The sequence below is a fragment of the Melospiza georgiana genome, chromosome 3 (assembly GCF_028018845.1).
Source record: "Melospiza georgiana isolate bMelGeo1 chromosome 3, bMelGeo1.pri, whole genome shotgun sequence".
NCBI lineage: Eukaryota > Metazoa > Chordata > Aves > Passeriformes > Passerellidae > Melospiza > Melospiza georgiana.
The window spans coordinates 34,668,003-34,690,008 of record NC_080432.1 but is presented as its reverse complement, the minus strand read 5'-3'; the positions used below and the strand labels follow the sequence as shown (position 1 = coordinate 34,690,008).

General features: G+C 41.6%; 2 protein-coding genes across 2 annotated transcripts in view; one reads left to right on the top strand and one right to left on the bottom strand.

Annotated features, from left to right (window-relative positions):
• Positions 1–11,309, top strand: part of SMYD2 (SET and MYND domain containing 2) — a 29,222-nt gene extending 17,913 nt beyond the window's left edge. The window contains exons 7-12 of the mRNA XM_058020627.1: positions 1,605–1,707; positions 4,121–4,231; positions 6,007–6,127; positions 6,326–6,500; positions 8,005–8,113; positions 10,100–11,309. Of these exons, the coding sequence (XP_057876610.1) occupies positions 1,605–1,707; positions 4,121–4,231; positions 6,007–6,127; positions 6,326–6,500; positions 8,005–8,113; positions 10,100–10,180 (700 nt within the window). The 3' untranslated portion in view covers positions 10,181–11,309. The remainder of the gene's footprint in view (positions 1–1,604; positions 1,708–4,120; positions 4,232–6,006; positions 6,128–6,325; positions 6,501–8,004; positions 8,114–10,099) is intronic.
• Positions 11,310–11,749: 440 nt separating this feature from the next.
• Positions 11,750–22,006, bottom strand: part of PTPN14 (protein tyrosine phosphatase non-receptor type 14) — a 71,078-nt gene continuing 60,821 nt past the window's right edge. The window contains exons 17-18 of the mRNA XM_058020765.1: positions 21,490–21,653; positions 11,750–17,618 (exon numbers count right to left, since the gene is read on the bottom strand). Coding sequence (XP_057876748.1) covers positions 17,490–17,618; positions 21,490–21,653 — 293 coding nt within the window. The 3' untranslated portion in view covers positions 11,750–17,489. The remainder of the gene's footprint in view (positions 17,619–21,489; positions 21,654–22,006) is intronic.

The window sequence follows — 22,006 nt, the reverse complement described above, 5'->3', positions numbered from 1 at the left end:
TGTTTTTAAGGTCTTTTTTTTTGGAAAATAAAATGTGGCAAATTATTTGCAGCAGTTTTTCTTTAAAATCCAGTAATTTTGGTAAAATTGCACATATAATTTGTTTTGAAACATAGATTGTGAACTATATTCAGGTTGGTAAAAAACATTTATTTGGGTAGCAGGTTCTGAACAGAGACAGTAATTAATAATCCAGTCCAAATGAAAAGGATTGCAGGTGACTTGCTCTGTTTTGGCTGGGTACAATCCTTCTCCTGGTGCTCTCTGAACAATATCCTTTCTACCTTTGTTCCTTGGCAAATAGTAAATCCCTTTCACAGCTTCTTTGAGCCTCCTTGCTATGACAGTGGGGAAAAAAATATGTACAAGCTTCTTAGCTTTACAAATAAACTGCACATGTTAAGTGTTAACTGCAGTTTGTGAATGGGGAACTACAGCTTTCTTCAGGGCCAAAAAACAATTCTTGCATTTTTAAATCTGTCCTTCCCATTTAATATTGTGGCAGAGGAGGGTATTTTCTGCCCCTGATCTTTGCACAGCCTGTATGATGGTATTAGCGCTGAGGCTTAGTTTGACTTCCTGGTGAGGCTTGGATTACTCGTAGCTTATCTGTGTCAAAGTAACCTGAAACTCACAGATGCCCACTCAAAGCTGGATGTGATTTTGCCAAGTGCTGCAGACAAGCAGGAGTGGCTAGTCCTTGCTCCACAGATGATTCTTCTTCTTCAGGCAGGTCTGTCTGATGTTCATATCCCTGATCTGCAGATTGGAAATTAATGCCTTGAAATGCCCAGGATCAGAGTCATTGTGGGGAGAGGAGAGCATTAAACCAGGATGTTCTGGACAAATGTCCAGCACCGTCACTTTGTAAATGCTCAGTCAGATCTTTCCTACTTAACAGTTATGCCTGAGCTAAAAATACTGAAGAGACAGTTGTTATTTTGCTGGATTGGAAGACAAATAATTAAAATTTTAAAAAAATTATCTCAGATAAACAGGGAACTGCACTTTTTCCAGACTTGGTAATAAAGGGTTTACTTTTCTCTATCCATCCAGGTTTTTGTCCAAGTCGTGTGCTTGTATAACAGACAGAGATGTCCTCCCTCCCACTTCAAACATGGAGGCAGTTTACATTTGAATAGAAGCCAGCTCAAATTTTAACACCTATGTCAACTTGCAGTGCATTGAAGACTTTTGTTTTCCTGTATTTACTTGTTTCCTTTTAGGTTTAACATGTTTTTCTTTCTCCTCTGAGGAAAATAGTCTGTCTATCATGTTGATAGTGAAGCTGAATGAACATACCTGTCAGCTGTCCTGTAGCACTGTAAGAAGGGGAAAATAATAACTTACCTAGTTCTGCAATAATAGGATTTAAAAAATGTAATGATTCATTAGCAGAGCCATTCTCCATATCATTAGAATAAATAACAGTACAAGAGATTTTCCCAAGGTTACCTTCATGTTAAGCCTCAGAATAAAAACAGCTTAGAGAGACAGACTGACTCAATCTTTCAGACTTGTTTATTTTGTGAAGTGGTGCTTAACTTTTTACGTGTTGCTTGTGATGATGGTTGGGGAAAACATTTGCTTTTCTACTTTTACAGTGTTGCATTGATGAACCATAGCTGTTGCCCAAATGTGATTGTGACTTACAAGGGAACCTTGGCTGAAGTCAGAGCTGTCAGAGAGATTGAGCCTGGAGAGGAGGTAAATGTCATGTTTGAATGTGCTCTGTTCCCCTGCAGCCCAACAGGATTCATTCTGCTTCTCAGGGATCATTTCAGTTAGGTGGCAATTTAACAACAGGAAGGAAGGATCTCTTGTTTCTCAGACAAATGCAAGATGATGCTTTGGAAAAATTAGGGTGGCTCTGGAGGACTTAAGGGGTTTTTGGAGGCAGTACCCTATTTTTTGCTAATGGGAAGGGCACCTGCAGCAGTCACTGTGTATCTGCCAGCCTCTCTCTCAGTTTACCCATCTGTAAAATGAGGCTGAGTTTACTGATGTTTGGCTGGTGCTTTGAAATTCCAAGATCAAAGCAAATTATTACTGCTATAATAGTTCCCAGTATAATAGTAATGTGTTGAAATTGAAGCCAGAATAAACAAGGTAAATGGGTACAGATAAATCCTCTGACTTCTGTTTGGACAGAGATCCACAAAACATGGGACTTGGTCATATCACCTCAGTGGCATTTGCTGGGAAATCACAGAAGAACAAATGTGTGGTTTTAGGTGGAGTGAAACTGAACAGAGAGGAATAAAAATCTGTGAAATTGAGTAAGGCTCTAGGTTTACTTTGAAACTTTCTCAGTCAAATAATGGATTTGGCAGGGAGTTTTTTAAACAGTAGAGCTGCACTTTACTTAAAAAAAAAAAAAAAAACAAAAAAAAACCAAAAAAAAACAAAAAAAAAAAAACAACAAGCCAAAAAAAAGTTAAATAGAGCTGGGGAGGATGTTCAAATACCTGTAGGGAATGAAGATACTGAACATCCTCTCTGGGGATGGAGTTTGCACAGAATTTCAATGGCTCGTTTGTAAATGTTTATTTAATCGGCAAAGTTCATACTGATAAGCTCAGATTTGATTTTTGATAACATCTGCTGTTTTCTGAGGTGTGTAATAGCAGCCTGGAAGAAAGATAGAGAGGTTATTTTTGTGGATTATACCTGATCCCCCTTGTGAACAAGGTGAGTTTAGTTGCTGTAGCCAAGGATGAATGATTCAGGTGAGCAACTTGTTTTGGCAGCATTTGGCAGCAATGATTTCTGTCTGTGATTTTGGCACTCACTGCAAATGCATTGTGGTAACCAATAGGACTGATTCTGGCTTCAGAATTTTGGTGTGGAATCCCAGACATTTTCAGCATTTTGGGGGAAGGTGTATCATTAGAGCTAGATGATGTTGCTCAACATCATCTTCAGGTTGAATTCTGCCTTCGTATTTCATCAGCTCTCCAGGACCTCACAGGTTTTGCACATTTGCTTCTCTGACCCTTCAGAATTTTCCAAACGTGAGCTGTGCCTGTGTGTGGTCGCTGTGCAGTCTCCCAGCCTGTGTCTCCATCTTCAGGCTCCATGTAGCCATTACAGGGCAACGTTTTAAAGTTTTTTTTTGCTGTGAATGTGGTTCCTGCATTGCACATGCTTTGAAAATATCGAAGGGAGGAGAGGATTGTGAGGGAAAGTGTGAGATGACACACTCAACTTAAGAAGAAGGTGCACTGTATGAAATTACATGTAATTTTACATTTGAAGAAAAGAGAAACTTTAGGTATAAAGACTGAGCAAAGCATTTCAAATAACTGTAAATGAGGAAATGGAGCTAAAGCTGTTCCTTGGTCTGCAGAATGATCAACTGCACTGAGCATAGGACGTATTTCTTGGGGGAGATCTCGTTTTAGAACACAGCATTAAAGCTACTTGCAGGGGTTCTTTTCTGAAGACCATTGAAATAGAGGAAAACTTAAGAATAGTGTATATGAAGGGCCTTGAAAATGTTCAAAAGCAGGTTTTCTTTGCTTTAAAATATTGCTGCTGAAGTAAATCTGATATTCATTCTCCTTGAACTGGAGCACTGGGCCTCTCTTCTTTTCAGAGATCTAAAGGTCTTGTCCTAAGTTTCTAAAGCTACTAGTGACTGCTGTTGCCCCAATTTTTGTAGGTTTTCAGAAAGAAAAATTTGAGATTCCAGCCTCCAAAAAACCAGGCCACTGTAATTTATCCTAGGCTGGATACCTGAAATCATTATTTTACTTCTGAAAAGGAAGCTTCTCTTTGTAGTCTGACAGAAGCCTGAGATTTATGCTGTAATAAGTTTCCTTATCCACACCTGAATCTTGCTGTCCTGGGTGCAGGCCAGGGTAATATTTGAGGGAAATTCCATAACGAATAGGAAAGGAACATTTCTCTGTCAGGTTGCTTTCACAAGTGACAGCTCCTGGTGCTGCCAAGGGGCTTGGAATGTGAGGAGCAGGCAGGTGATGTGGCTGCAGGGGTCCACAAGCTGCAGGAATATGCAGTTGTCATGCTGCACATATCAGAACAAGTGTAATAAATATGTTTAGTGATGCTGCTTCTTGCTGACTGTTGTTTGTTTGGGTTTTTTTACCATTTTTAGATTTTTAGCAGCTATATTGACCTGCTGTATCCCACAGAAGACAGAAATGACCGGTTAAGAGACTCCTATTTCTTTAGCTGTGATTGCAGGGAGTGCACTACAAAAGAAAAGGTAATGGAATTGGTGGGAAATGTACTGCTGACTATCAAGGCACCTACCCATGTCCTGAGATGTAATATCCTGTGTGGCTTAATTACATTTTGGAAAATAGGATAATGGGGATGGGGGAAGGTGGGTGTGTTTTTCTGTCTTTCTGTCCAGAATGCTTTCTGATACTCATTCTTTCCACTGTAATCATGACACACCAGGAAATTTCCAGGTAGAGGCCTATTTAAAGCTGAGCTACAAAGCAAAGATGAAAACATTGTTAAAAGTAGATGATTATACTGTGTCTAAGCTATTTAGCCAAACAAATTTAGCTCAAAACTTTTTTCTTTTTCTTTTTTTTTTTTTTTTTTAATTTCATGCTTTCTACCAACTCCTAGCAAGCAAATCTTGCTTGGGGCATTTCTGGGATAGAGTGCTGCTGCAATTCTTGGGTGGGACATTTCAGTCAATTCTAGGGGACATTGTATGGCATGTCTGGATGGTTTGGGGACACAGCAGGATCTGAGGAATGATCTTTTCTACAACAGCCTCATACTGTTCTGCTCAGGGACAGCGTGGTCCTGGGTCACAGACCCTTGTGATGTGCAGGCCGGAGCTGTGGTCATTAAACATGAGCTGGTGCCCCTCAAAGGACAAAGGAAGGTCCAGTGTTCCCGACAACAAGGTGTTAGGTGTTTTAAAGAAAAGCACTTCTTGGAGGGAAGAGGTATCCAAACCCAACAGATACTGAGACAGCTGTGCCTGTGCAGCCATTTGGACCTCTTTCACTGAAGATCCTACAAGAATTGAGCTCTGTGTAGTTTATTGTCATTCCAGACAAGATCAGTGTGTCTGGCATAATCTAATCCTTAAATTCCAGATAATTTTTCCTCCCATTTTCACCAGGTTTCCCAAAGTGACCAGACAACCATTTCCTTCCCCTAAATGGTGTAATTTTTTGTGATTTTTTTTTTTTTCAGATAGTACCCAATGTTGTTGCTTGAGGCCCTTCTGTTGATACCATATCATTTCTGGTTTTCCCCTCAGTTACCTTGATAATTTTGCCACTGAATTTAATGAAGCCAGGATTTCATCTGTGATTTTCAGCAATGTGCTACTCTGGGAGTCCCCTGTCACTCAGCCTCCTTCAGTTTTGGAAGGAGTCCCTGTCCCTCTCTCAGCTGGCAGATTAAATAATGAAATAAAAAAATCTTGCAACAATGTGAAGCTTAAACAGCAAAAAATTGTCTCTAGATTGTAGCTGGCTCCTCATGAAATATATATTAGATAGAGAGATAATAGAAAGTGGAGCTGTCCAGCAGAAATAACAAAATATATGGAAATGTGGTTTTGTCTATAGATCTGAAGGATCCTTTTCTGTGTTTAAGATCATGTTGTTTTCCACAGAGATATCATTTGGTAGTCAGCCTAAGTTACTTGAGCTGATATAGCCTTAAAACTAAGCCTAAATTTATTTTAAACCCTAATCTTTTGGAAGCAGTGACATTTCTTATGTAAAACCACTTGCAACACAAAATCTAAAAGCTCTTCAGTCTTTCAAAAGACACTTCATGCAAGTAGAGAATGGCAGATGAACTGGAAGGCCGGGGGATCCTCGGATTTCTAGCCAAGGCTTTGGAGAAAAATTGCAGGTGCACATTCTACCTTTGTTTTTTCATTCTTTGAAGAGCTTAAGTTCACATCTGCGTCTTTTTATTAGAGAAATTTTGTATAGCAGGTGCACTTTTATTTGTAGGGCTTGGAACCTGCCTTTGTAAGGTCCATTGTGTTTCCTTCAGGATAAAGAGAAACTGGAAATCTGCAAGCTGAATGATCCTCCGTCAGCAGAGACAGTAAAGGACATGATCAAATATGCCAGGAACGTGATTGAGGAATTCAGGCGAGCCAAACACTACAAATATATCCTTTGTCTTACCCTGACTCCACTGGTGTGTGACCTAAAAATCTTGCCTGCTGGGCTTCAGAAGTGCATGCAGGAGAAATACTGTGACCAGTAGAAATTAAACTTGTCTGTGTGTTCTCTGTGGCTGAAGGCATTATCAGCTAATTGTATAATGAGAGGCCATCGAGTTATTGCATTCCTTGACTTCTTCCTACCCCCCAGTGAATTACTGGAGATCTGTGAGCTCAGCCTGGACAAGATGGGTGCAGTGTTTGAGGACAGTAATGTTTATATGTTACATATGATGTACCAGGCCATGGGTGTCTGTCTTTACGTGCAGGACTGGGAAGGTGCGCTGTGTTACGGGCAAAAAATTATCAGACCCTACAGGTAAATATGACAGACTATTTTTTTTAATGCTCTAATTAATAATCTGAACAATTAAGACAAGTTTGTGCAGAGATCACTTCTCTCGGTATATATTGTATAAACATTCTACCCATGATACCACTACTCAGAAAGGAATATTTAAATGCCAGGACAGTGTCTGTTACTGTCAGAATGTGGTCTGCAATATACAGCAGGACTGACTTTGAAATCTTGCTTTGGGTTCTCAAAATAATTTTGTGCCACCTTGGGTTCCGTGATAATTCTGCTTAGCTGGATAAATGCTGGTTTCTAAAATAGCATCATTTTTTTCTAAGGAAAGGCTTCAAACTTCATCTGCAGCCAGTTTTGTACAAGGCAATGGAGGCACAGCTTGTGTTGCTGTCAGCTCCCTGCAGTCTCTCCCAGTGCTCTCTGTCTGCAGCAGCCCGGTATGCACGGCTGCAGTAGAGCAGAGCCGAGTCCCCGCGCTGGGGCCGAGCACCAGAGGGAGCTGGAGCCGAGCTCTGGAGCCAAGCTGGGAGCTCCGGGTGCCCCATGTCCCTGATCCCGCTCGGAGCTCCCAGTGCCCCATGTCCTTGATCCCGCTTGGAGCTCGCAGTGCCCCATGTCCCTGATCCCGCTCCTGAGCTCTGGGTGCCCCATGTCCCTGATCCCACTGCCCTAGCGCCGAAGTCGTGGGAGAATGCCCTGGCTGAAGCCTGCGTGGGGCAAGGCAGCACACAGCCCCTGCAGGAGCCATGAACACTGTTTCTGATCACATTCCCTGTTTTTGCAGTGGAAGCCCGTTGGTGAGAGCCAGGCAGTTACACTGGCTGTGTCTGGTCCTGCTGTGGATCTCCCAGAGTCTCGTCTTGAGACGTGACTCTCTTGCCAGCTGGGGGGAGCGCAAGAAAAGCTCTCCCTTTGGAACAGATGCCAACATAAAGTCACAGATCACTTGGCAGAGAGCAGTGATACAAAGAAGGAGCCAACATTCCCCCCTGGGGGCTCAGTACTATTTATCTTCCCTGGGACTTGCCCAGCTCCTCTGGCTCTGAGCCTGGCATTCCAGGCCAGCTCTGCCGAGGCAGGCTATGCCACTCAGTGTGTGTGAGCACAGGCTGCCATGTGTGCCCTGCACACTGCACAGGGCCCCTCGCTTTCCAGCCCACCAACCATTGTGGAACACACAGAGCCGCTGCTGCGGGTGCAGGGTGGCTCCAAAAACTCATCACAATGCAGGCTCTCTCTGTAGCTGGCTAGATTAAAACTAGTGGCAGAAAGTCATTGCCATCTGACAGCTGTTCAGAGGCATATGGTAGTTTCAGTCCAATTCCCAGCTGACAGGCGTCCCCATCCCAGACACAATTGGCACGGGCTCTTGGCAGTCATGGCAGAGAGGATGAGTGCTGAATGGGCAGGGGCACTGAGAGGCAGCTTCCTGCCCCATGAGAGGGGGACAGAACTGGGAAAATGCTGTGAAACTGCCAGAGTTGATGAAGCTGAATTTCTTTCTCTCTTGCAGTAAACATTATCCCTCCTACTCACTGAATGTTGCCTCCATGTGGCTGAAGTTAGGGAGACTGTACATGACGCTGAAGAACAGGACGGCTGGAGTTAAAGCCCTGAAGAGGGTATTTACTGCCTGGTTTCTCCATTAATAACACCAGCCATTGAAACACTGTGTGCCTCTCTGTCAGTGAGCTGGCGTGGTAGGAAATGCACCATGTGTTAATATATTTGGTCACGGGAATTTTGGCTCAGATTTGGTTTTTCTAGAGATGGAGGATAGGTCTGCTCTTGGGTGCATTTTCACAGTGGGCTCATACTGCAGCAGCTGGAGTGAGAATTATGCTTAAACATTTGCTCTGAGTTCTTCACTGAGCTAGAGCTGCACTAGTGTAAATGAAGCAGAACCCTATCTTCCCCTCATTTGCTGGGTAAGGACAGGAAAAATGTTTGGCTCTTATAAAAGGCACACAGTGTTTCATTGAAGTCTGTGATTTCTATATCCAACTTAAACTAGGCACGCTTTTGATGGTTATTTGTTCTGGAACCAATCGATTTTTACATAGCTGAAGGGAATTCAATGCATCTGGTAATGCTGAAATTGGCAAATACAGCATTTTGGTTTTATGTTTTTCTTCACCCCTTTTTTTTAGTCTTTAGTTTTTTATTCTGCTATTTTTTATTAGTCTATACTATGTTTCTTGACTATTTTCCCCTATTGTTGTTGGATGCCAACTACTGAACTAAAAATTTATTTTAGTTTCTTAAGCATCAGTGACTATTGTAGCATATAATGACTCAGTGTGGAATGTCACGATGTATTTATTTCTTCTTGCTTTTTAGATGCTGGCAAGTTTTAGCCAGCAAATAACAGCACCAGCCAACCATGGTGAAAGATGCTAGAAGAATATATGCTCTAAAATTTAACTGTTACCTAGTTTGAAGTTGGCATAGGTTTTCCTTCACTGTCATGTTAAACCCTTGAGTAGAAATGGGAATTGTGCCAGTAGGAGCATGGGATGGGGGGTAGGGAACTGTGAGGTAAATTTGTTGGCATAGTTAGTTTCCTTACACAAACATTTTCTAGTGACTCACTTCCAAAAGCTGTCTACAGGAACTGCCCAAAGTTATCCCAGCCTCTGATGTTTGGGATTTAGTGGAAAAGCAAGCCCATTGTTCCCTGTCAGTTTGTGAGCAGCTCATCCAGAAGGTCCTCCTTTCTTTTTCAGGCAGGAGGAGGGGTGGGGTCATTTCTCACTGCTGAGGTGGAACCAAAAGCCCTTGCTGTACTGGCTTAGCAAATACAAGAGCATAAAAGTTTCCCAAGGATGAAATGACCAAATGCTCAGAGGGCCAGGACACTGCAATTCCTTGCTCTGTCTTAGCTCCCTTGCTTTTTAACCATTCTCAGACTTACAGTGAACTTTCTTCTCAGTTCTGTCTAGTGTAGCCTTTTATCACTTCTTTTCTCAAGTGGAAATCTTGCCCTGGCCCACACTCCAGGGCAGGAAAGGTGCCAGTCAGGGGTTTGGCTGCCTGCAGCATTCCCCCTCGGGCCTGGAGCAGGTGAAACACCAGGGAGTTGTTGGGCACAGCAGTGTCTGTCCGAATCTTACGGGAAATCACTTCTGCCTAAGTTGTTGCTTCCTGCCTAAAGCACTGGCAGCCCCTGGAAGGAGCAGAGGGTTTACAGACTCAAGTTTGAAATGCCTCAGCATTACTCCTGCACTAGGCCTGTATGTCTGGGACAGCTCAAGGATAAATTGGTAGGAGCAGAGCTGGCTCTGATACTGGCTAAGTCCTCTGCTGGAATATTACCCACCACACTTGCAGTTTTCTGTCCTGGAGCTGGTGGCATTCAAAGTAGTTTTGTCAGGAATATAATTTTGAAAGGTGCTTTGGGCTCCTTTAAGATCAAAGATGTATTCTCTGAATATAAAACCTTTATTACTTAGTTTTGAATTTCATTTTATTTCCTACTGGGTTTATGACTACAAGGGGACAAAAAGTAGCTAGAGGTGTCAGACTGCTTCAAACCTCTAAAGAGAGTATTTATAGCCTGGTGTTATATATGAATCAATTGTGTGAATATTTTTTTTTTCTTTTCATAGGCAATTGCTATCATGGAAGTAGCACATGGGAAGGATCATCCATACATTTCAGAGATCAAAAAGGAATTAGAGGACCACTGAGCCTTTGAATCTATGCAATCCTTCAAACCTTTATTTAAAAAGCCTTGTTATGGAAACCTTCAGGAGCGCTTTGAAAAGCGGTAGAGTATGAACACAGTTCTGTCCTATAATTGGAATGACAAACACACGTAGGCCTAGCTTCCACACATCTACAATTGCTTTTTTTTTAAGGAAGCAGCCATGGTTTCTTGAAGGTTATGCCTTTTGATGGCTCATGTGCAGAAATGGCCATTTTTTTTCTTTAGGGTTATTGGTGTGGATCTTATTTGAGTAAAGTAAATAAAGTGGTCTTGGCCCCTCTTGATTCCTGTTGTACACTTAAATGGGTAGAATGGTTTTGTGATATGTACTTTTGCCCAAATAGTTTTGCTTAATCCAACAAAGCAAAAGCCCTGCTTTTTCTGTTGTGGTTTGGTACACCTTTCCTTTTTTTCTTGCATCATTTTTATTTGCAGTGGCTTAACTGAAAGAAAGGGGAAATGGGGTGATAAATTATGTACATTTTACAGCAATGCCACCAATATTCCCTCAGCCAGTTAATCTGCAGGTCCATCATTGCTCCTGGCAGGTGAGGATTCATCACACCAAAGACCTAGACAGAGCTCAATTTGTCTTGCACAGAAAATACTGACACCTGTGTTGGAGCTTGAAGGCTTGCACAAGACATGAACTATGCAACTTCTGGCTTTTTACACTCCTTTACAAGTTAAAGTGAGTTATTGCAGAGGACAGCTCATATTTCCTTACAGCCATACCTTCACCTCCAGTGGATTACAACTATTGTAAATAACATGTTGGCAATTATTTTTAAGAGAGGGACAGGAACACTTTCTGAGGAAAAACTCCAGGACTTAACTTTCTCTACCCATATACTAAACAAAAGGATTTTTTACTCCTCCATTTAGATCAATGGCAAGAGTGTGCTTTTAAGGATGGGGAAAAAAAGAGCGTAGCTATAAACTTCTAGCATCAAAATTGAAATATGGTGCACAATAAAATTACCTGCGTCTTTTCACAGTTTATAAAGTATGATGAGAAAGAACACATCACCCTTAAGAACTTCATTGTATTTTCTTTCTTGTAAGCACTGCTCTGAAAATAAAACTGCTAGAACAAGGGATTGTCAGCTCATTTTGCTGAAATCTTTCATTGCTCTCTAGCCAGCAGTTGTTGCTGGAGTATATAAAACTGCACCACATCTACAATTCCAGAAAGCCAAAGCCTATTAACTACAGCCAAGCCTAGGAAGAGGGCACTAGCTGACGATTTTTATCCTAACTTTGTCTTGTCAAATAAACTCTTGTTCTGGGAAATAATACCTTCATTTCAGCAAGTCTGTCCGGAGCCCATACCACACTTCAACACCAAAGAATTGGATTAGCTGAACATGAGGCACCAGTGGGAGCCTTGCCCCTGTGAAACTTGGATTACTATTTGCAGAGGTTATTCAAAGCTCACTGTGGCCCTGGCTGTGCCCATCAGTTTAACATGGGAAACCAACTCAAGCAGTGTAGGTGCAAATACAAAATCCTTAAGCTGATACAGAAAAGAACACAAACATTGTTTTCCTTGAAAAAAATGGTTTATTGTATACTGTGAATATGAGGGACAGCCTTACCAAAAAAACCTTAGTGACTGAAGACATTCTCACGTTTGCAAAAGCATATAAGAAACTATTTACACAAAGGCAGTGAAAGGGGTAAAAAAATTATTGCAATCAATTAATGCTGATAGAACTTTTTATAATAAAAAGAGAAAGAAAAGAAACAGTGCAAAAATACTGTCAAAAGTAATCAGTTCTATACACAAGATAAAACTGACAAGCATAAGCTTATGTACTGATATGAATAATACATTAGAATATAAAATACCATGCATAGATTTTTATTTTTTTAAAGGCTTTCAATAGCATAGAATAATTCTGCCATTCAGCCCTAACAGAGGGGTTGGGGGCAGGAAGGGCACATAACTGATGTCTCATTTTTCTACAAAATGTGTACATACAATGAGGTGGTGAGATCAGATCACTGTTTTGTGCTAAACTGTCAGGTACAGAATTACAGAAAAAATAAAAGCAGAGGCATCACAATACTGCAGTAAAACAGGACAGTAAAATCCAGTGACATAAAACTTAAACATGTTAACTCATTTACCACATTCCACACAATAACATATGGGAATTTTACAGTCATCTGCATGTGTAAACTTTTTCCTTTGTAAAATTACAAAAGAAAGGTACTTTACTAGTGAGGAAAAAATGTTATTTGTATGCAGCAACCTCAACAGGATAAACATCCTGTTACTAGTGTTTCTGGTACTACAGATTTGCTTTCTTTTAAAGACCAAGCAGAAGCAAGAAAATACTTTTATTTAACATACACAAAAAGGAACTTCTCATGCAATCAGTCTATAAGTTATGGAACTCACCAGCACAGGACATTGTGAAGGCCAGAGATGGCTTCTAAAGAGAAGGTAATGTGATTCAATGAAGATGGATCCACCAGGAGGTACCACACAGGGAGCAGGATACAGCTTTGGCCTCAGGAAACCCATAAAGTTTGCTGCCAGGTGCACCAGAGGGGCTGAGCACCCTTTTCTAGACACATCCCTACTTCTTCCTCAACTACCAGCCACTGTCTAAGTCGGGAGTGCCCCACAGCCTGATATGGAAACAGTTTGTGGGAAGCATTCCTTTTCTGCCTAATCAAGGAGCACTACCCCTGAAATACCTGGAACTGACTGCCCAGCCACTGAGAATCAGTGGCAGTCCTTCCCTTGCTTCTATATAGTGCTGGAATTCTCCAGAGGAAGCTCCTATTTTCAGTGATTTCCAGTTCACTCTCTGCAGGCAAAGTCCTGTTGTTAAAGCATGTGGGAAACTCTCCGTGAGAGTGCACAGAAAGCACAGGCAACAAAACTTCAAAGAAATGCCAGCCAAAAAACAGCTGAGAGAAGCCAATGGAACTGTAATCTGAGATACTCCAAAAACACTAAATTTATTTACTTTAAATATTTATATAAACACTGCTATTTTTTGACCTGTGCACTGTTTTCTTTCACAATCTAACAATAGTTTATTTATGGTTAATACCTCTGTCTTGTTTTGCCCCACAGCAATCTGTTCCCTTCCTCAAATCCCCAATCCCTGGAAGCAGCTGCATGTATAATGTCCTTCTCTCTAAAGATGTAGACGGCATCTAAAGCTCCCTTAGCACCAGATCCTACAAGAAAACCACTCTAGAAGGCTAAGAGTGAGCTGGGGGCAACTGCTTTAGGAGTTTGGACTTGCAGCCTTTCTCTTACTGCCATCAAAACCTAGCCCAAACTCGATATGCCTTGAAGTACACATCAGCAGCTTTATATTCATTTTGCAGAGGGGTGGTCAAAGGCTGTTTTCATGCAGTCCTTCCTCTCATGGTCAGCTCAGGAATTTGCTCCTGCAATGTGATGCAGGCCTTTATTACCTGGAGTGGCTGCCACCTTAGCATTTTTTTACCCACTAAGACAAGCAGCAAAATTTAACTCAGACCTCCCCAGTGATGCACAAGAGCTGCTACAGCAAAGATCAGCCTGATGATTCCACTTTGTGAGCACACAGAGCACAAACTGTTAGCAAGGCTGACAACAGCTAATTCAGTCATCATCTCCTCCCAGGAGACCAGTGGGAAGTCGGCTGTTGGAAATGCAGCATTGTCAGAGTTAGCTCTGCTGAATTTTCCCTACAGATTTCTGTGCTATATCCAAGTACAAGATTGCCCAGCAACATTTCTTTTAGAGTTGCTTGTGGACTACACAGACATAGCAGGTATTGGATCAAAAAATAACATCCTGGCTGACATGACAAGCACTATTGAAGCACTTAGGTTGGAAAAGAATGAGTAAGTCCATGTTTTGCCATTTGCATTTCTGTTTGTTTACAAGAAAGTAATTTTAAAACCCCCAGCTTTTGAAATCATGCAAATATTTACTAATATTTGTAGCTGAGGCAGGTGATTTAAATAAGTAGTACAGAAATGCACTTCAATATACTTCAAGGACTGTGCTGGCAATAGGTTGAGTAAGCTCTCAGAGATGTGTCTTTTGCCAGCTAAAATTAGTTTCAGGGACTTCTGATACGACTGAGCATTTAGGATCCCTGTATGCCTACACAGGAAAATGTTTGTGGGCACAAGCTTCATCTTTCCTCAGGTAGTCAAGGACAAGAGGTGCCTAAACAAGCCTTTGTAGGACCTGAAACAAGTAGGACCTGAGCAGCTGATGTCCACCATCCTCCAGTGTGACTGATGGGGGACAGAAACAAGATCCCCAGAGCACTGAGCAGCACCACAGCTCAGCTGTCTTCTCTCCCATCCCTGCTCTAACAATGGGAAGCATGAAATGCTCAGACCATAACTGTAACCAAAAAGCTGATGCCAGCACCTCAATACTATAGTTGATAAGAGTTTAAATTAAAAAGGCAAAGGTTGTTAAATACAGATGAAGAGCGTACTGAAAGAAAAACAGACACAATGGATGCCCAAGTCAGACTTACTCATCCGCTGCAAGTTCTCTCTTGGAAAGCATCAGGGAATGTAGGCTGAACATGCCAGACTGCAAGGTGGGTGCTCTGGGAGAAGACTGCCCGTGTCAAACTTCTATTCATTGATGAATCATGGTGAGATTTTCAATCCAGACTTTACTCCAAATGGATGAAACCGGTCTCAAGCCACTGTCAGGCTTTGATGTTAAAAGACATGCAACACAACAAACAGCAACTCCAAACTGTCCTTTTCTCAAACTCAAGGGTTCTGCTGTTTAAAAGTCTGCAGGACAGAAACTTAGAGCACTGTTGCTTTAAGGCCCATGTGTTCATTCCTGCTATGACTAAGAAAACTGGATGCAAAATGCATTTTCCTGTCACTCCCTAAAGGTTAGGAAATACTGCCCAAGCAATTTTGGCCTGATAAAACTACAACAGGTTCAAAGTGAGAAGGTTCATTTTTTCCCTTACAAAACTGTACCACGTTTCAACCATAAAACATCAGCATGCTGAGGGCTGCTTGTAAGCTGGGGTGGAAAAGAACCTCTGAAGACATGCACCAGCCCAATTCACTTAGGATATTAACAGATCTAGTCAAGATAAAATCTAGCGGGGAAAAATACATTGAAGTCAGATGAAAGGAAAAGTTTAAAATTACCATTCTTTGACAATGAAAAGGAAAAAGTGACTCACATTGGCCTCTATCTACCATCCCAGCCACATTAGGAGTTAATTGGAAATGACTGCTTACCACATGGCCACTTATTTGGCTCATTAATAGGCACTGACTTAATTTGGAAAGGATTTTTAGTGCCTTTTTCTAATTAATGTTTTTCTAAGACACCTATGATGCATCTTTGCATAAAAAAACATTTGCTTAATTTTCTTCCCTTCAAACACAGTTCTTCACACTCTCTTATGCAATAACTTTCCTGTGCTCACTGTAGCAGCAGAAACACACATTGCAGCCAAGAGCAGCTGAATAATAAGACACAGGAACAGATTCTTTTCCCTCCTGATTTTCTACTTCTCACATCCAAGTGGTGCAATGGGACTTGACAGCTCTGAGTTCAAACTTAATTCATCATTAGGAAATTATTCAAAAAGTTATAACGAGATAACTAATTTAATACACTTTGCTTCAAGGTTTATTCCTTGGCTTTTTTCCCAGATATAAAGCATCTCTCTGCAATTATCATGCAGATGCTGCTGAAAAGACTTTAAATGGTTGCTGCTAATTTAACAAGAGATATGTTGGCACTGGCAGAAAAAAAATTAGAGGAAAACTGAAGTTGACTGAAATCTCAACTGATCCCTAAAAAGAACATGGTCAAGCAATTACAGCAAAATAATTCCTCTCCATTTGTTGATGGTTACAAGTCTTCACCAGAGACTTTGTCATCATGTTAGGCCTGTATTGCACAGCACCAATTCAACACAGTGCAGTTTTAAATACATTCAAGAAACATTCTGGTACAGAACCTTGGCTTAAGCTCCCATTAATTTTAGTTCCTTTAGTGCTGAAATTAAGAGTGCTTGCAGGCTCAGGCCCTTGTACATTGACCAGAGTTTGGAGGTGGGGATGCAACAGAAAAGCAACAGTAGGATTAAAATATTAGAAGCATCTGGGGAAGGGATACCAAGAAAGGTGATTTCACCACAACAAAGTAACTGCATTGCATCACATGCCCTGAGAGGCTTTGAAATCGTCACCCTTGAGAATTCTGAAACTGGATGTGACCCTGCACAAGCCTATCCAAGTTTCAAGTCAGCAGAGGGGTGAGTGTGGCTGGGTCCAGAGACCTCCAAGGCACCTCTCTAGCCTGACTCCTTCTCTAACCACCCAACAATAGTTCGCACGTGAAGACTAAGGCAACTGGGGATGCCTAATGTAAATGAGATTCCTTGTCTGCAGAGGGTGAGCCTCAAGGAAATAATACTTTCAGTGTAATTTGTGAGAAGGTGCTTGATTTGGCTTTTTTTCCAGATGTGTTTGGTTGAAAATGCTCTGCTGTTAAACTCTCAGATCACCAGAGTTATTGGAAAGAGTCATTCACTGACTTCAGCCTGCTGGAGGTCACTGCACTTCACCCTACATTGCTTCTTATGATTCCCTTCAAGGGTTGCACACAGCCAGCAAAAAGCTTCCTTAAAAAGATACAATATTGATTTTTTTCAAGGACTAATCTAAAACCATAATTCTTGTGGAATTTGAAGAGTTCAGCACCCAAAAGTCTGTGTCCTCACAATGTCCTGTGCTCGAGCCCTCTGTAACATGCCCGGCTGCATGTGCAGAGCTCAGTCTCCGTGCTGTGCACCCTCAGCTTCCACTCACACACAGCTGTAGCTGACATCTAGCAGGTCTTGCTTTCACCAGAGAAGCCACACACTGGGTCCAGAAGGTCCTTACATGAAAAAAGCCCACTGCCAAATAACTGTGGGTTTCAGAAGCCATGTAGGAAAACAAAAGCCAGCAAACTACCTTTACAAAGGATTGCTTTCCTTACAGACATGTTACAATGTAGACCAGTCATGTCAAATGTGGTTCACTTTGAAGGTCACTATAAGTTTTATGAGTTATGAAAGTAATTCAAAAGTTATTCCAAGAAAAATAAATTATATCTTGTATAAAATAATCCATGGGAGACTAGTAAAGAACCATCATTCCTTACTTTCAAGACAACTTTTAAAAGTGCAATATATGCACACAGTGTTGTCAAGGCAGTTCCCCTTGTTCATCAGTAAGGTTCAGTCAGATCCACAATGCTGGGTCTGGGATGTTTGAAAAGATTAAATAAGTCTTGAGTTTTGCAGGAATTGTATGAGCACTTGGTAGACAAATTTGTACTGGGCTATGGTCTGGATCATAAACACCCTCTGCTCCCGCAGGTGTCTCAGCATCACAGGAACGTCCATTTTCTGTAAAGCAAAGGGGGAAAAAAAAGCAGAAGAATGTGTATTCATTAAATCAAACAATCACAAATATCAGTTATCTGACACAGGGAAATATACTATAGTTATAGAAGACAAAGTTTCTGTGGACAAAATTAAATGTGCAGGCAAAGATACAGATCCTTTCACTGAAGGGCAAGGGAACTCATTGCCACCAAGAGATCCAGAAACTCCAACGTCTGGTTTGCCACAGCCAAGTGTATGTTAGCAAATAATGCTCAAGGAGAAATAGGTCTGTGAAGTGAAACAAGGACCCAATATCCACAATGTGTGTTTTGCACACTCCAGGCCAGCATCAGTTTGTTGCCATCTACTGAATATCCACTGAGACATATTAAGGTATAGTCCAGCTTCGTTTCACCCAAAAGAAACTCATGTGTGTGCCCTGAAAATGCTCTGCAGCAGGAAGTAAAGTCCAGTAAGCAGGCAAAGGCAGCCTATAATGGTCTGAACTCAAAACCAAATGTGAAACAGAGGCCCATGAGCTGAAGCATTAGAAATCACAGCACATTTCATTAGGATGCTATCATCAGATTTCTGGCATTTAGGAAGCCAAAAACCTATGATGCTGCTGTGTTTTATCTGTTACAACAGGTACACAAGGAGCTATTGAGAAGTTGTCGAGCCATGAAGCTCAGCCTGGCAGGCTCAAATTCAAGCAGCGTGTCATGTGAGCCAAGCTGAGGAACACAAACCTTCTATGGCAGCAGTAAACGTGAGCACTGAGACACACAACTGGTTTTGGGGAAGTTCTTAAGCAGTTCAAGATACAAAACTGAAGAGCAGCGAGCCTATCAGGCAACATAAACTGCACTTTGTAATGCCTGCTTGCAGAAACACCAAGAGGAGCTTAGCAAGTCTTTTGACTGAGATTGCTGCTAAGCCTTGGAGGCCCAAATGAGCATGGAATCTGCTTCCAGGCACATCTGAAGTTTCCTGGAAAGTTTAAAATAAAAGTCACGCTGCATATCCATTTCTGTCCATGTATATAAAACTCAGAATCTCCATTCCATGTAAACAAGTATTAACTCATAGGCTATCACTTTCTGAAAACAAGGCCAAATATTCTGCCACATACCCCAACAAGCTGTTATAAAAGGACATCTCTAGAGAGTTAACGAGTGTAAATATTTGAGATGAGTAATATCATATTATTATCAAACAGGTGCAAAGAAAAATGGAAGCCTTTCCAGTTAACTTGGCTAACTTGGAGAAGGCCTCCCTGTGAACTCTGATGCTTATGAAATGGTCTTTGCTGATCAGAGTCATGTGGAACCTGATCTCACCTGAACAACTATAACAAAAATGCAGGCCAGCCTTGACCTGCACATAATGTTCTTCTCTCAGGTTTTCATTAGCTTTTAGTGGGCACACAGTGTTCCTGCATCTCCTCAAAATGGAGATGGCTTTGCCTTACCTCAGAAATGGAAGAAAACCCCATCCTGCCTATTTAGTGTCACTATTTATAGCCAGCTTAGTATTTGCTGATTCCAGGTAAGGAGAATCCCTAAATTCACCTTCATTACCATGTACATGTCAAAAAAAAAAAAAAAAAAAAAAAAAAAAAAAAAAAAATACACCTAATTCTTTGCTAAGCTGGGACTTGCAAACAGAACTAAAATGCTCCTTATTTCTGCCTCCCAAACCAAAGTTCTCCCATGTGAAAGCATGCTGCAGATGCACTCATGAGTTAATGTCCCAGTGCCAAGTCTGGACTAAAAGTTGACAGAGCAGGTTCTCAATTACTTTCTCGTACTATGTGTCTACAGCAGTAAGGATGTAATGATGTGACATTTACTTGCCATGCAGCAGTTACTGAAACTCTATCCCTGCAATGAGATACAGCTTTAGACTCAACCAGCCATTGCCCAGAAGCCACAGTGACTGAAGCTGGACAGAATTTGATTAAACATGGCTTTTTACCCGAACCTGAAACCTCAGGCTCAAGAGTTCTGGTTTCTGTTCCAGGACTGCTGCAGGCTTTCCAAAATGCTCTTCTTCAAAATTTTCAAACTCCCTCATGGTTTTTCTTCACTTCACTAAAATGTTAATGAATTTACTTGCTAGGACTCTTCTGTGAAAACCAGTTCCTAAGACTAAAACATTATAAGTGATAAGTAATTTTATTTCAGAAAAAACCCCAACAAATTCTAGTAAAAAAATAAACAAATGAAAAGGAAGTCCTCTGTGCAAAATCTGTCAGAAACTGAAAACATACTGTCAAAATTTTAACCTTTTTTAAAATTAGGTTTTAACAAACCAAAAGCATTAACTTGGTACAATCTAGAGAAATAAGGCCCTTAATAAAAATTGTATTTATTGTTAATGATGATTTTCATTATTAATCAAGACAAAAGAATGCTTTAATTAAGGGACATCAGAGAAATGCCTTATTATTGAGCACTACCATCAGGTCCTAGTGAAGTTGATGAAAGCTCATATGAATGATGCTCACCCCAAGCTTAGATGCTGAGGTGCCAGAGCTACTCTTTGCCTAAGGGGTGACTTCTGTAAACCAGAGATTCACTTCTGCAAACAGAGGTGGCCAGACCCTGTTGCACAGCCCTTAGAGTTTGCTTCTGTGCACATGCAGAGGGTGCTGTAAAGCTACACTGATGCTCACAAATAATCCAGCATGGCTCTTTTAACTCTCCAGCTTTCCTCTGGAGAAGAAAGCAGAAATTTCGTGGCTGCCACGTGAACAACAGAAGCAGTCACTTCCATGTGTCAGTGCATAAGGAAAAGTCAAGCAGGATCAAGAGCTGGAGCCATTGCCCCACTCTGGAGCAGCTACTGAGCAGCAGTCAGCACTGGGAGGCTGCTGGATTCCCAAAGCACATCCCCACGGGCCCTTTCTTGGCCAGGATACCTCCTCTTTTCCTTTTCTTCCACAAATAAAAAGCAAAAGAACAAAGTGTCACCTGTGACACATATCTACAGGACAGCTTCACCTTCAGTGGGGCCCAAGCAGAGTTGGAGATTTGTCCCAGCTGATCTGAGCCCAGGATCTGTGGGGGTCTTGTAACTCCAGAATGATGAGCTGCTGTAGTCCTCAGTCTTTCCTGAACTCACCAGTGGCTGATTATTGGAAGGGGCAGATAATACATGTCTTTTTGTCACTCTTGCTGCATTCTTATCTCTACAAGCAGCTTTGGTCTTTGAGATTTTCTTTGGCAAGAGAAACCCCTGGATTCCACAGTTGTCATGCAAACTGTGTGGCACATTGCTAGTAAAGATGTGACATTCCTCCTAGACAGTTTCCCAGTGACAGATGAAGATTAGGTTGTTACTCATGGCTGCTCTACTGGGGCACTTGTTCCTAACTCCAGACTGTGTTACTCATAATGCTGGCTGCAACCCTAAAGCCCTATTCCCCACAGGAATACATAAATACACTTATTCTTAAAACACAGCTAAATTTCATTCATTTCATTCCAGGTGAGATTACAAGAGAGAGGAAGGAGCCCAAGGAGAGAATTTAGAGAGCAGAAAACTTCAGTTAAAAGAGCAAGGACATTATTCTCTAGCCTCTCTCAGGTAGTGCTCATAAACACACTGTATTTAATTAAATACAGGTATGGATTAGACTAAATTCTCAGAAGAGGGAAGAAGGCCCTAACTTTGAACATATTAAAATAATAAAAAAATAATAGCAACTATACAGAAAACTACAGCAAGTAATCTGCCATGGGGATCTTTGCCCATCACATTTAAAGTCCTTGTCTTGCTCACAGAGGTAATAGAAAGAAATCACTTCAATGCCTTTTAATTTCAACCTGAGGAACGCAGCCAGTTAGCCAAGGGATAAGCTGGGGGTTTGCAAAGGAAGCTGACTTACCTCATTATGCTCCAAGCAGCCAATCATGAGCTCTGTGAGGATGACCACGCCAGTCCTGCCCACGCCTGCACTGCAGTGCACCACGATGGGAGGGTTGCAGGTGTTGCTGCTGTCCAGCACGCTGTTGGTGTGCCGACGCACCGACTGGATCTCCTCCAGGTAAGCTGCAAGGGGAAAAGCAGGCAAGGCTGCAAACATCTACATCTCTACATGGCAAAATTAGGAGGGGAGGGGGAAAGAGTGTGGAAGCGTCATTCTCTGTCAAAGTGGCAATAACTTACGTTTTTTACAACATAATAATTATCTTGGCCAGAGTGCGGTGAGCAGCACTGCATCCAGCAATACCAGCTGGGTGTCAATTATTACCTGGGAGTCTGCTCCTTTAAATTAAATAGTTCTTTTAAAAAATTAAATTCTGTTTTCCCCCTTGCAAATCTCCAGGCCCCCTAAGCAGATGATTCTAGACATTACTTACAGCAATTCCTGCTATTAACAGGCTGGGATCAAAACAACAGCT